We start from the raw sequence: 12,861 nt of genomic DNA, 5'->3' as shown, positions 1-12,861 counted from the left end.
CACTGGTATTTTCTCAGCTCCATCTGGTCTGTTGTATGGGTCGCGGTTGTTTGAAAGGACCTGCGGTGACGTCATAGTCATGTGACAGGTCATGCGACCGCTGACCTGTCACATGACTCAATGACGTCACCGCAGGTCCTTTCAAACCACCGCGACCCATACAACAGACCAGATGGAGCTGAGAAAATACCAGGGGCCATCAGAAGGCAAGTATAATCTTTTTATTTTTTTTTAACAGGTTCTATGGTACCCGGGTCTGGAGGAGAGTCTCCTCTTCTCCAGACATGGGTACCATCCGCACATTGAATCGCTTAATATCAGTGTGTGCAAATGTGCTGACACGGATAATATGCGTTTCAATGCAAGTCAATGGCGGCAATTACGCTGAGTGTCTGCAAAATTAATGGACATGCTGCGTATTTTTCCGCAATGATAATCCGCAGCGGAAATTTCCACAGCATGTGTGCAGCACATGCGGATTATTATTGGGGATCATGGGGCACGTATTACCTAGCGTCTTTTTTTAAGCGTTTTCGCTGTGGAAATTCCGCGGCAAAAATGCTTGAAAAACGCATAGTGGGCATGCAGTCTTAGGGTTTGCTCACACCGGCGTATAATACGGAGGAGTGCAATGTGAGAAAATCTTGCATTGCACTCTAACCAGTTTTCTTCAGTGAGGCAGACAAGATCTGTGAATGCTTTTTCTCATGCCGGTACGGCATGAAAGAAAAATTGTGACATGCTGCTATTGGCAGCGTATCTCCCATGGTGCACACCCATTCAAGTCCATAAACGCGTGCAAAACATCGGGCTGCGCTCGGATGTCATCCAAGTGCAGTCCAGTATACGCCAAGACAGGCAAAGGAGAAGATAGAGATTAATCTCCTCCTCTTCTCACCTGTGATGCAATTCTTGCATGCGAGAGGATCGGATGACAGTAGCATGCCACTCGGCTCACGCTCGTCAGTGTCATTAGCTTTTTTTTTTTAAGCCAGATTAAAAGAAACAAAACTGCAACTGGATCCATTTTATTAACCTTGAAGTTTATGGAGATGGATCCGTTAAATAGCAATCAGTTTTTCTTCCATGTGAAACTGATCCATTTTTTTTTTTTTTTGCTTAATGGATCACTTTCAAATGGAGGATTACTTGGCAGTTCACATGTCCAATAGTCATCTATTTTTGAAACTGATCCAATAAACAAAAAATGGATCGGTTTCAAATGGACGAAAGGCTATTTAAAGGATCCATTTTCCATAGACTTCAATGTTTACACCTGGTTCAGGGTATATTTTTTTGTCATCTATTGTCCTGCTAAGATAATTGATTGCTGCGGGATCCATTTTAAACGGATGATTACTGGACATGTGAACTTAGCCTTACATATGTTAGCGTATTACCAGCCAGTGAAAAAGCAGAAATTGGCACTGAATTAGATCTTACATATTACTGACAACCGTTTACAGTTCAGAGTAAGAATAGAAGAGCATAAACTAATATGCATTTTGGATCATCCTATATCAAAATATTGCAATAATAAATAACATTATTTGGTGTATTTAGCTGTTTTTTATTTATTGTTTTAGTGTCCATTCTAAAGAATATATTTACCGGGAAATACCATTTGCTTGGAATTTTGACTCTCATGGGAAAGAGAGAAGAATTCTAGGAACTAGTGAGCTTTTTTAGACCTTAAGATTTTGTTACTCAAAACACATGTGCAGGGAGCGGTGGTGCTGCTGTGATCTATTACCCATGTGTAGCTCTCAGGGTTGGAATTGTAAAGCTGCCTGAAATGTTTCTGTATCAGCAGGCTTGTACGGCATAGCAAATGTTCACCCTTGCATGAGTTTGCAGCAGTCTTCATTACAGCCATTATTTTCGGATCTGAATGTGTGGCTGTAAGGCATGCCCAAGGACCAACTATCGTGCGTTTGCAATAGCACTAAGACATGCCTATGGGTGCGGTATTCAGCACCTAGAGTCATTATTGTTTCTCCAGTTTTCTGCAGTAATTTGCTTTTGATTAGTGGCTTTTGGTATATGCTACTTATTCTCTAAGTTTTGCACCATTTTCTAGATGTCATTCTTTAGAGAATGTATAATCAGAAAATTACAGATTGTTTAAAACTGGTTTTATGTTGCATGCAGTTTTAAGAAATTAAGAAATGTTTGCCATGTTTTTTTTTTCTCTTTACATAAAGTATGTGTGTGATATTATATATATATATATATATATATATATATATATATATATATAATATATATCTATATCTATATCTAATCTATATTTTTGTTTGGTCTTTATAAAAAGAGTAATCCTGCAATGTTCACAGTGGCCACTGGGGCTTTTTTTAGACTTTTACTTCCTGTTCTTTCTGGAAGAGTTAAGATCAAGGCTCTATATTATCAGAGGCAGGCATACAATGACAGGTAACCACTCCATACAAGGCTGATAACTGAAGATCCACCAATTATTATAATAGGTAATGTCACTGATTCCCCTTCCTTCACAATGAGCTTTGCACAGGCGAATTTGACACTTCAGTGCAAAGATAGGGACGGGATCTGACCATTTGTGGTTTTGTACATGTGTTGTTTCCTGAAACAATAGGAAGTTAATGTGTGAAAATTGTGATGTGTGTTTTTTTTATTTTATTTAAAATATACAGATTGTGACCTGTGAAAATAAAATAAATGCCAAAGATATTTAAATACATTTAACACAAAATAACTGGTTTAAAAAATGACTAATTTTCTGATGACCCATTCCCTTTTTTTATTGTTGTTTTTTTTTTTTTTTTTTTACTTTTTCCTCAACAACTTTTTAATTACATGTTTTAAGCAGACTACTGAAATGTGGATTTTGCCAACGTTGCTTTTTTTTTTTTTTTTTTTTTTTCTTTTTTAGTGAATCTCACTCCAGGGATGCGGTTTCTGAAATTTTTGATTGATTTTATGCCAAATTCATGAACCTGGTGCGCCATTTTGAAGTATTTAATGTGTGTGTAAAAAAAAAAAAGACTTAAATTTTTAAATGATGAATCTGGGTTTCTGACAATTCACGTTTGATATTTATGTGAATTTTCAAATGTCACATTTTGTGTTTTTTTTTTTTTTTTAAAGTTTTTGTATTCATTAAAAAGAAGAATGTAAAAGCGGCTCGGTACATTTATTGACTTTATTAATTGAGACTTTAGGCACCTATACACGTGTCTGCATCCTACCCATGACTTAACTGGTCAATGCTTTCTGATTTCATGGTATGCTCCTAAGTCGGATACAGCTCTTTTTGCCTGAGCTATACACCACTTGTTAGTTCCCCAATATTCTGCTGATCCATGCACTTTCAAGTCAAGTGGTTTAAAACTCTCTGCTCTATTGTATTGCAGTAGTGTTGCTCCCCACCTGTATGTTGGATCAATAACAAAATCACATATCCGAATCTCTTGTCTGCCAATGCAAGGAGCATTTACTCTCCTGATCTAACAAACAAAGCAGCACACTGTAACGCTAAGTATGCGAACATGAAGTATATGAAATTTGAATAGCATTACTACTGTAGAAAATAGAAATAAATGAGAAATTTTAGCGCATAAATTGGCCATTTCATGTGTACGTGGTAGCCACATTAAGGCGTTTCTCAAAATACCAGGACCCTATCAATGTGAATTCCTCTCTAAGAGACATATGTCTGCTTGTGTGTAGGATAATAAGATCCTACTGTAATTAAAACCGCCTGTGGCATAGATGCCAAACCGTGGCTACCAGGTACACATGAATTGGCCAATTTGTGCTAAAATTTCTCTTTATTTCTATTTTCTACAGTAGTAATGCTATTCATATTTCATATATTTCATGTTCGCATACTTAGCGTTGCAGAGTGCTGCTTTGTTTGTTAGTTGTATATGGAGGTAGCTGCTCCTAGTAAGCACCTGTTCACACCTGTTTCTTGTTTTGGAAGTGCCTGCCAGTTTTTTCTGTTTCTATGTATACTCTCCTGATCTGTTATCCATTTTGGGTGGAAATGTATTGTCTCTAATAAGTAGCAGCAGCAGCCTGGTCTGAAACCATAAATCATCCCTGCCTTGTCTGAGCAAATGACTGTTTAATATGGAGTGCGATGAATTTTAAATGCATGAATGTTACAATCAAGATGCAATAGAGGAAGGCGCTCATTACACTAAAATGTGAAAATATTCCTTCATCCGAACCGTGGCAATAAATGCTAATCCACTGGTCTTCTGTGGAAGCAATCTTTGCTGGGAAAATCTACTTATTCCGTGCCGCCCGTGTGATATTCTGTAGTATATGAAAGGTCAATAAGCTCTCACTATGAATTGTGCTGCTGAAGACCTGTCACTTGGCATGTCGTGTTACTAGTGTTACAGCCAGATATATGATGATATATGATACAGTTCTATAAAATTAAGTCTCCAATAAACAAATACATATTTAAGGTGCCGTGGAAAAATGGATTTGTGAATTAATAACCGTATTGAAACAGTTCAAACTGTTTCTCCATCATTAAGAAAAAAAAAAAAGCAAATTATAAGAGTAGTTAAATTGTTTTTTTGGCATGGCTTTCTGCTGCATCACAATGCAAAATGCTAAAGTAGGCAGGTTTTGACAACAGAACATTAATATGCCCCTCACAAGCTGTGGCTGGCGGAAAGAAACGGGTGAAACGTGTTGTGTTTTGTCAGAGGCTCAAGCAAATACTTTATAAAAACATAAACCTTTCCCAGGAATATTTAAGGGTAATATTTTCACACATTCAGTAACATTTGGTTTAAAGTCCAAGTTTTAATTTTTCAGAAATCGAATCCCCTTGTGTTTATTATATTGAGCGCACCCCCTCCCCCCCCCCCCCCCCCCCCTCTCTAGGTATACTTCTAATGAACCCTGCAGCATTTCAGAGAAAAACATACTTTTAAAAGCAGTTCGGGACCAAGCCACGCTGTTAACTAGTCAGACAGGCGGCCCCCCCGGCAGCTTCTCCCACCTGCTGCCCTCTAGCGCGCATAGGGAGAGACCTGACAACCGTCCGGGACCCTGTCCGACTAGTCTACAGTGCTGCTCGGTCCCCGGCGGCAGTTAAAGTATAATTTTCTCTGAAACGCTGCAGTGTTTCAGAGTCAAACATACCTGTCTGAGATCATACACCGAGTGCCCGATACATGCTACCCAATCCACAGGCAGCATGTATTAGCTGTCAGGGCCACATTTAATAATTTGCTATGGCCCCTATTCGCCAAACTGAGACCAAAAGTGAATTGTTTAGGCCTCCATCTAGCCGCTGTGCATCTGTGTTCATGGCCGGTGCGTATCTCAAGAGCATATGCACCGAACAGTGGCCATAATTGGTGTACCCTTAGCCCTCATTCACATGTTTGTCATTAAACATGGATGTGAAAAAATGGTACATCTCTCATGTGTTTTGGATCAATGTTTTTCAGGGATAAATAAATTGGCTATCCATTGCATTGTTAAATACGGACAGCACACGGACTATGTGCTGGTGCCATTCATGTGCTGTACATGTTTTTTTTCGGATCTATAGACTTGTATTAATACTTTTTCATCCGTTATACCAGAGAAAAACGGACATGTCTGAGTTTTGTATGGTCCGTGAAAGAACAGACATATGAATAGCACCATAGATTATAATGGGTACGTGGTCTATCCATGAAAAACTCTGATGAAACACGTATGAGCAACACGCACATCTGAATGAGGCCAAAGGGTGCATTTGGTCAGGCAGATCTTGGCCCTTTAACAAGTGCTTATTAATTATAGACAAACAGATCGATGCTCGTATACTAGCCTGTTTATATGGGCTGACAAAAACTGATCATATCAACAATTTCTCTATAATACCCATCATTCTGTCCACATACAGCAGAATATTGTCAGCAGCACATTCCCACATTCCCTGTTTACAGCGGAGGATGTGCTGCCAATAATTAGTTTATACTGGCAAACAAATTACATATAAAAATATCATCTTTTACATGGACTGATAAATTGGAACAAGGGTTTTTATGAACTTTCATGGTTTTCTACCCAGTCTAAATGCACCCTGATACCAGAGGAGTGTGTGTGTAATGTGTGTGTGTATATATATATATATATATATATATATATATATATATATATATATATATATATATATATATATATATATATATATATATATATATATATATATATATATATATATATATATTATGTATGTTTGTTTGCATATTACAATAGGCACATATACTGTACCACTTGGTTTATCATTGTAAAAGGGAAGAAACTGTTCTTCATCATAGTAAGGCTGTGTGCTCACTATACTTTTTTTTTCAAGCGTTTTTGCCGCTGAATTTCCGCAGCGAAAACGCTTAAACACTTGGTAATACATGCCCCATGGCCCCCAATGATAATCTGCATGTGCTGTGCACATGCTGCGGAAATTTCCGCTGCGGATAATCATTGCGGAAAAATACGCAGCATGTCCATTAATTTTGCGGACACGCAGCGTAATTGCCGCCATTGACTTGCGTATATCAAGCATTTCAATGCATCACCTACATATGCACATGCAGATATGAAGCGATTCAATGTGCGGATGGTACCCAGGCCTGGAGAAGAGGAGACTCTCATCCAGACCCGGGTACCATAGAAACTGTATTAAAAAGAATTTAAAATAAAAAATAAAGATTATACTTACCTTCCGATGGCCCCTGGCCTCCTCAGCGATGCGTGCGGTGTGTTCGGCGGCTTGCGGTGGTGTGAGGACCTGACATGACATCATTGAGTCATGTGACAGGTCACATGACCGATGACTTCATCGCAGGTCCTTCACACCACCGCGAGACACCGGGGAGACCGGACGGAGTGGAGAAGGAGACCGCGGGCCATCGGAAGGTAAGTATAATTTTTTATTTTTCACCATTCGTATTCTTCTTTTTTTTTTTTTTTTAAACTATTACTTGGTCACACTATATAAATCCATGCCGGTTGCATGGATTTTTATAGAGTGGTCAAATTGTCAAGCACTTTTCCAAGTGATGCTAAAATCACTTGGAAAAGCGTTTGATAACCCGCATGCAAAAACGCTTGACAAACGCTCCTACCTGGCAGGAAAAACGCATGTAAAATCCGCATGCGTTTTTCCTGCCAGGGAGAAGCGGAAAAAATATGCAGCATTTCTGCATCGTGGGCACATAGCCTTATTGAAACTTCGGTGTATATGTAACCTTTTTAAAAAAAAAAAAAAAAAAATCCTGTATGCAAGAGGTTAAAACGCAAGGGCAGTATAGTAATATGCCCATCTAATCAGAACAAATAGTTTTTACAAATCCACTTTTACTTTGAAAGAAATATTTTATTATTTTACATGCATTGTCTCCTTACATTAGTCACAAGAAAATGTAACATTTGTAATTTTAAAATGTCCTGCCAACAGGAGCAGAGTCCCAGTAACCAGACATCAATCGCCATGATGCAAGAACCTCCAGAGATGTTGGAAGAGACTGTTACTGTAGAAGAAGATCCTGGAACACCCACCTCCCATGTGTCAATTGTTACATCAGAGGATGGAACCACAAGAAGGACAGAAACAAAGGTATGCCTTCATCTATATGTTCCCATTTTCAGATGCAAGGTTTCAGCTGCAGTTCAGATTCCCAGTTATACATACTGTAGTTTTACTACACTGTGTGCAGAATTATTAGGCAAGTTGTATTTTAGAGGATTATTTTTATTATTGATCAACAACTATGTTCTCAATCAACCCAAAAGACTCATAAATATCCAAGCTTAATATTTTTGGAAGTTGGAGTGGTTTTTTTTTTAGATTTGGCTATCTTGGGAGGATATCTGTTTGTGCAGGTAACTATTACTGTGCAGAATTATTAGGCAACTTAATAAAAACCAAATATAATCCCATCTCACTTGTTTATTTTCACCAGGTAAACCAAGATCAGTGCACAAAATTTAGAAATAAACATTTCTGACATACAAAAACCCAAAAAAATAATGATCAATATAGCCACCTTTCTTTATGATAACACTCAACAGCCTTCCATCTATAGATTGTCAGTTGCTTGATCTGTTTTCAATCAACATTGCGTGCAGCCGCCACCACAGCCTCCCAGACACTGTTCCGAGAGGTGTACTGTTTTCTCTCCCTGTAGATCTCACATTTTATGATGGACCACAGGTTCTCTATGGGGTTCAGATCATGTGAAAAAGGGGGCCATGTCATTATTTTTTCTTCTTTTAGACCTTTACTAGCCAGCCACGCTGTTGAGTAGTTGGATGCATGTGATGGAGCGTTGTCCTGCATGAAAATCATCTTTTTCTTGAACGATACCGACTTCTTCCTGTACCACTGCTTGAAGAAGTTGTCTTCCAGAAACTGGCAGTAGGTCTGGGAGTTGAGCTTCACTCCATCCTCAACCCGAAAAGGTCCCACAAATTCATCTTTGATACCAGCCCATACCACCTTGCTGGCTTCTGAGTCGGAGTGGAGCTCTCTGCCCTTTACTGATCCAGCCTCTGGCCCATCCATCTGGCCCATCAAGAGTCACTCTCATTTCATCAGACATTAAAACCTTTGAAAAATCAGTCTTAAGATATTTCTTGGCCCATTCTTGACGTTTTATCTTATGTTTCTTGTTCAAAGGTGGTCGTTTTTCCAGCCTTCCTTACCTTGGCCATGTCCCTTGTGCTTTTTGATACTCCAGTAACGTTGCAGCTCTGAAATATGGCAAAACTGGTGGTGAATGGCATCTTGGCAGCTTCATGCTAAATTTTTCTCAATTCATGGGCAATTATTTTGCGCCTTTTTTGGCCAACACGCTTCTTGCGACCCTGTTGGCTATTTGCCATGAAACGCTTGATTGTAAGGTGATCACTAGTGTTGAGCATTCAGATACTGTAATATCGGGTATCGGCCGATATTCGCGGTATCGGAATTCCGATACTTAATTCCGATACTTTTACAATATCGGATACCGGAATCGGAAGTTCCCATAATGCCTGCGCTCTGCAGTGTCTGTGAAGGATGACAAGTTGGATGGCAGCGCGATCCAGCCTGTCATCAGAATGCCATCCCAGCGGGGGAGAATTCTCCTGATTGTTTAAAAGCCGGCGGGCGGTATAAAGCCGCCGGCTTTTAAACAATCACACAGCCCCATACTGCTTCCCCGCAGCCTCCCACCCCGATCCTCCGCTCCCCTCGCCACCTCCCATCCCGATCGTAAGTTAGGACCGGGCGGGGAGCGCAGCTCCAAGGAGCGGGGAGTGAAGGACCCGGGCGGGGAAGCCGGCAGTGAAAAGACTTCACCGCCGGCTTTCCCGTTCTGTGCTGCGCTTTCCCGCCGGTTATTTCAAATGAACAGCTGAGGTATCAGCTGATGCCGATCAGCTGTTCATTTGAATTAGCCGCGGTGCCCTCAGAGGGTTCATGTGAGTTCATGCTTGACTGCATGAACTCACATGAACTTTCCCACGGCCGCACAGGTCAGCCTCACCTCCCAGACGATCAGACCGTCATGATTAGTGTGTGTGCGGGGTGTGTGCGCGATGTTTGTGCGGGTGTGCGCGGTGTCTGTGCGATGTGTGCGGGTGTGTGCGTGCAGGCAGACATAGGCCGATGTGACACTACTACTCCCATCGGCCTATGTCTGTCCCCCGTCCACTCCTGCCAGCAGGATCAGCTCGATGGGAGCAGTAGTTCCCATCAGACTGATCCTGCTATTTAAATTGCCCTACTGTGTCCCCAATAAATGTTAAATACATGTCATTGGTGGCCAGTGGTTACCTAAAAGAAATTAGTTCATACATTACCTGTCCCCTCCGATCGCCACCTAAAATAAAGTAAAAAATAAAAAACTACACCTATACTCACCAAGACACCTAATTCCCCGAAGCCATCGATCTCCTGTAATAAAATATAAAATAATAAACCACAACCTTATCCTTACCCCTCCGTAGCAGTCCACGAGTGTCCCACGAAGATCTCCAGTTCAGAGCAGCCACATAGAATGTGACCGCTCTGAACCGCTGCCGCCGCTAGAATGACGGGGCCGTAAGGGTTCACCGGAGTTCAGGCAGCGCTGCTTCGGTTAGCTCCTTTACGGCCCTGCTGTATCGTGAGAAATTCCCACGGTACAGCAGTGCCGTAAAGGAGGTCTCCGGAGCTGCGCTGCCTGAATGCACTCCGGTGACCTCAGTCAGTGGCTCCCGCTGCCGGGAGCGGACGTGTTCCCGGCAGCGTGAGCTTACAGCAGCCATGCACAGCTGTCACCATCTCCAGATGTGACAGCTGTGCATGGGAGATCAGCGCAGGAACGTGGACAGGTAACTATTATTTTTAGTAAACTAAGAATTAAATAAAATTGTGTGTTTTATTTCAAATAAATTATTTTTTTCTGGGTGTAGTGTGTTTTTTCTTTTTAACACTTTGTAGGTTAGTAATGGGGGTGTCTTATAGACGCCCATCATTACTAACCTGGGCTTCATGGCAGCTGGCGCTGACATGAACCCCACCACTATTACCCCCTGCCACCGCACCAGGGCAGCGTGGAAGAGCGAGGCTAAGTGCCAGAGTTGGCGCATCCTATGGATGCGCCATTTCTGGGGCGGCTGACGACTGGTGTTTCTAGCCTGGGAGGGGGCCAATATTCATGGCACCCTTCCTGGGCTATTAGTATCAGCCCCCAGCTGTCTGCCTAGCCTGTGCTAGCTATTAAATTAGGGGGGACCCCACGTTATTTTTTTTGGGGGGGTTCCCCCATTTTAATAGCTAGTAAAGGCTAGGTATTCAGCTGGGGGCTGATATTAGTAGCCTGGGAAGCTCCGTGGGTATTACCCCCTTCCCAGGCTTCAAACATTCGCCCCAGCTGTCTGCTTAACCTCCGCTAGAGCCTAAAATTAAGGGGAACCCCACGCCAATTTTTTTTTAAATAAATCCTTTATTTTAACACTAAATGACAAGTACAGTAATCAACACTGTCACTGTACTTCATATATATGTGACTGACATGTTTCTATCTATCTAATCTATGTGTGATTCTCTATTCTTTCTATTCTAAATTGTCGGGTACAGATGCTGAATTGCCGGCCGGCTTTCTTAAAGAGACGGTGCATGAAAACACTATTATTTTTTTAAATAAATCCTTTACACTAAATGACAAGTACAGTAAGCAACACTGTCACTGTACTTCATATATATGTGACTGACATGTTTCTATCTATCTAATCTATGTGTGAAGCTCTATTCTGTCTGTTATAAATTGTCGGGTACCGCTGCTGAATTGCCGGCCGGCTTTTTTAAAGAGACGGTGCACGAAAACACTAATATTTTTTTTAATAAATCCTTTACACTAAATTGCAAGTACAGTAAGCAACACTGTCACTGTACTTCATATATATGTGACTGACATGTTTCTATCTATCTAATCTATGTGTGAAGCTCTATTCTTTCTGTTGTAAATTGTCGGGTACCGGTGTATGCCGCTGATGAATTGCCGGCTTTTCATGTCATTCTACATTATTCTTAGTTTTCCTTCATGTAGAATTAACCTACAAGGAAAGAAAGGGTTTATTTTCATTCCGATATTTGTGTCCCATTGACTTGCATTGGTTTCCGGTATCGGAATCGGCGATATCCGATACTTTTTGGGTATCGGCCCGATCCAATCCGATACGATATTTCCTGATATCGGAAGGTATCGCTCAACACTAGTGATCACGCTTCAAAAGTTTGGAAATTTCAAGACTGCTGCATCCCTCTGCAAGACATCTCACAATTTTGGACTTTTCAGAGCCCGTCAAATCTCTCTTCTGACCCATTTTGCCAAAGGAAAGGAAGTTGCCTAATAATTAAGCACACCTTATATAGGGTGTTGATGTCATTAGTCAACACCCCTCCTCATTAGAGATGCACATCACCAGATTTACTTAATTGGTAGTTGGTTCTCAAGCCTATGCAGCTTGGAGTAGGACAGCATGTATAAAAAGTATCATGTGATCAAAATACTAATTTGCCTAATAATTCTGCTCACAGTGTATATCAAAAACCTATATAATACTGCTATACTCCACATACAGATCCCTATATAAAATACACAATACCATTATATGGTACATGCATACACATTTTTCTACATGTTACACACCACTGCTGTAACTTTCTGTTGAGGGTGGAGGGGGAAGGCAGGACTTCCTCTGATCCTCCTCTTCTGTCGCCCCCTTCCATATCTTTCTGTCTCTCCTATCCCCCCTCACTACACCCCTGATGTATACATGTGTTTGCATGTATGGTTTTATGGTGTCTACATCTTTCAGCCCAAACTTTTTAGTTAATTGTTTGCTTTGTCTGAGTGAAAAATAATTATTCATTGGAGTGCATGGACCCTGCAGAATTCCCCTCCTCTTGTGTGGAAGCTTCTCTCCGCAGTCTTGCAATTCTGTCTTCAACCTGGTAATTTTTAAATCTGCAGATAGAGCAGAAAAAGCCCCTTATGCATTCCAAACACAAAGGGGAGTTTAGCCTTTCCTTGTATCCTCCTGCGGTATCTGTGCTGGGAATCAAACATTTTGCATGATAATCCAGTGTGGGTCACCTTCAAGATGTTTTAGATGGTATAAAAGCACATCTAATAAGACCTGAGAATACATGCTTCTAAAAAAATCCCCTTGAAACTTTTTTGTGTTTGGTTCATGCACAATACTCTTGCCTGTTCTCTTAGCTACAAGAATTTATTATCACCAAATTAAAATGTATGTTGGATCAAAGCATGTTTCACAACATCCATAGTGTAAAGATAATTTATCTTGATCAAACAAGTCTCGAGACTATAC

The 12,861-nt window shown here is 40.8% G+C and overlaps 1 protein-coding gene across 20 annotated transcripts in view; it reads left to right on the top strand.

Annotated features, from left to right (window-relative positions):
- The window catches only part of ARVCF (ARVCF delta catenin family member), an 892,847-nt gene that overhangs the window by 770,412 nt on the left and 109,574 nt on the right, over positions 1–12,861 (top strand). For all 20 annotated transcript variants that reach the window (XM_073675591.1, XM_073675659.1, XM_073675564.1 and 17 more), the window contains one exon: positions 7,457–7,615. In XM_073675591.1, coding sequence (XP_073531692.1) covers positions 7,457–7,615 — 159 coding nt within the window. The remainder of the gene's footprint in view (positions 1–7,456; positions 7,616–12,861) is intronic.

This window comes from Phyllobates terribilis, unplaced genomic scaffold, assembly GCF_046119375.1.
Source record: "Phyllobates terribilis strain yellow unplaced genomic scaffold, ASM4611937v1 Scaffold_1__5_contigs__length_1240528914, whole genome shotgun sequence".
NCBI lineage: Eukaryota > Metazoa > Chordata > Amphibia > Anura > Dendrobatidae > Phyllobates > Phyllobates terribilis.
Note: the sequence above shows the minus strand (reverse complement) of the source record. Positions and strands in the feature narration are given on the sequence as shown.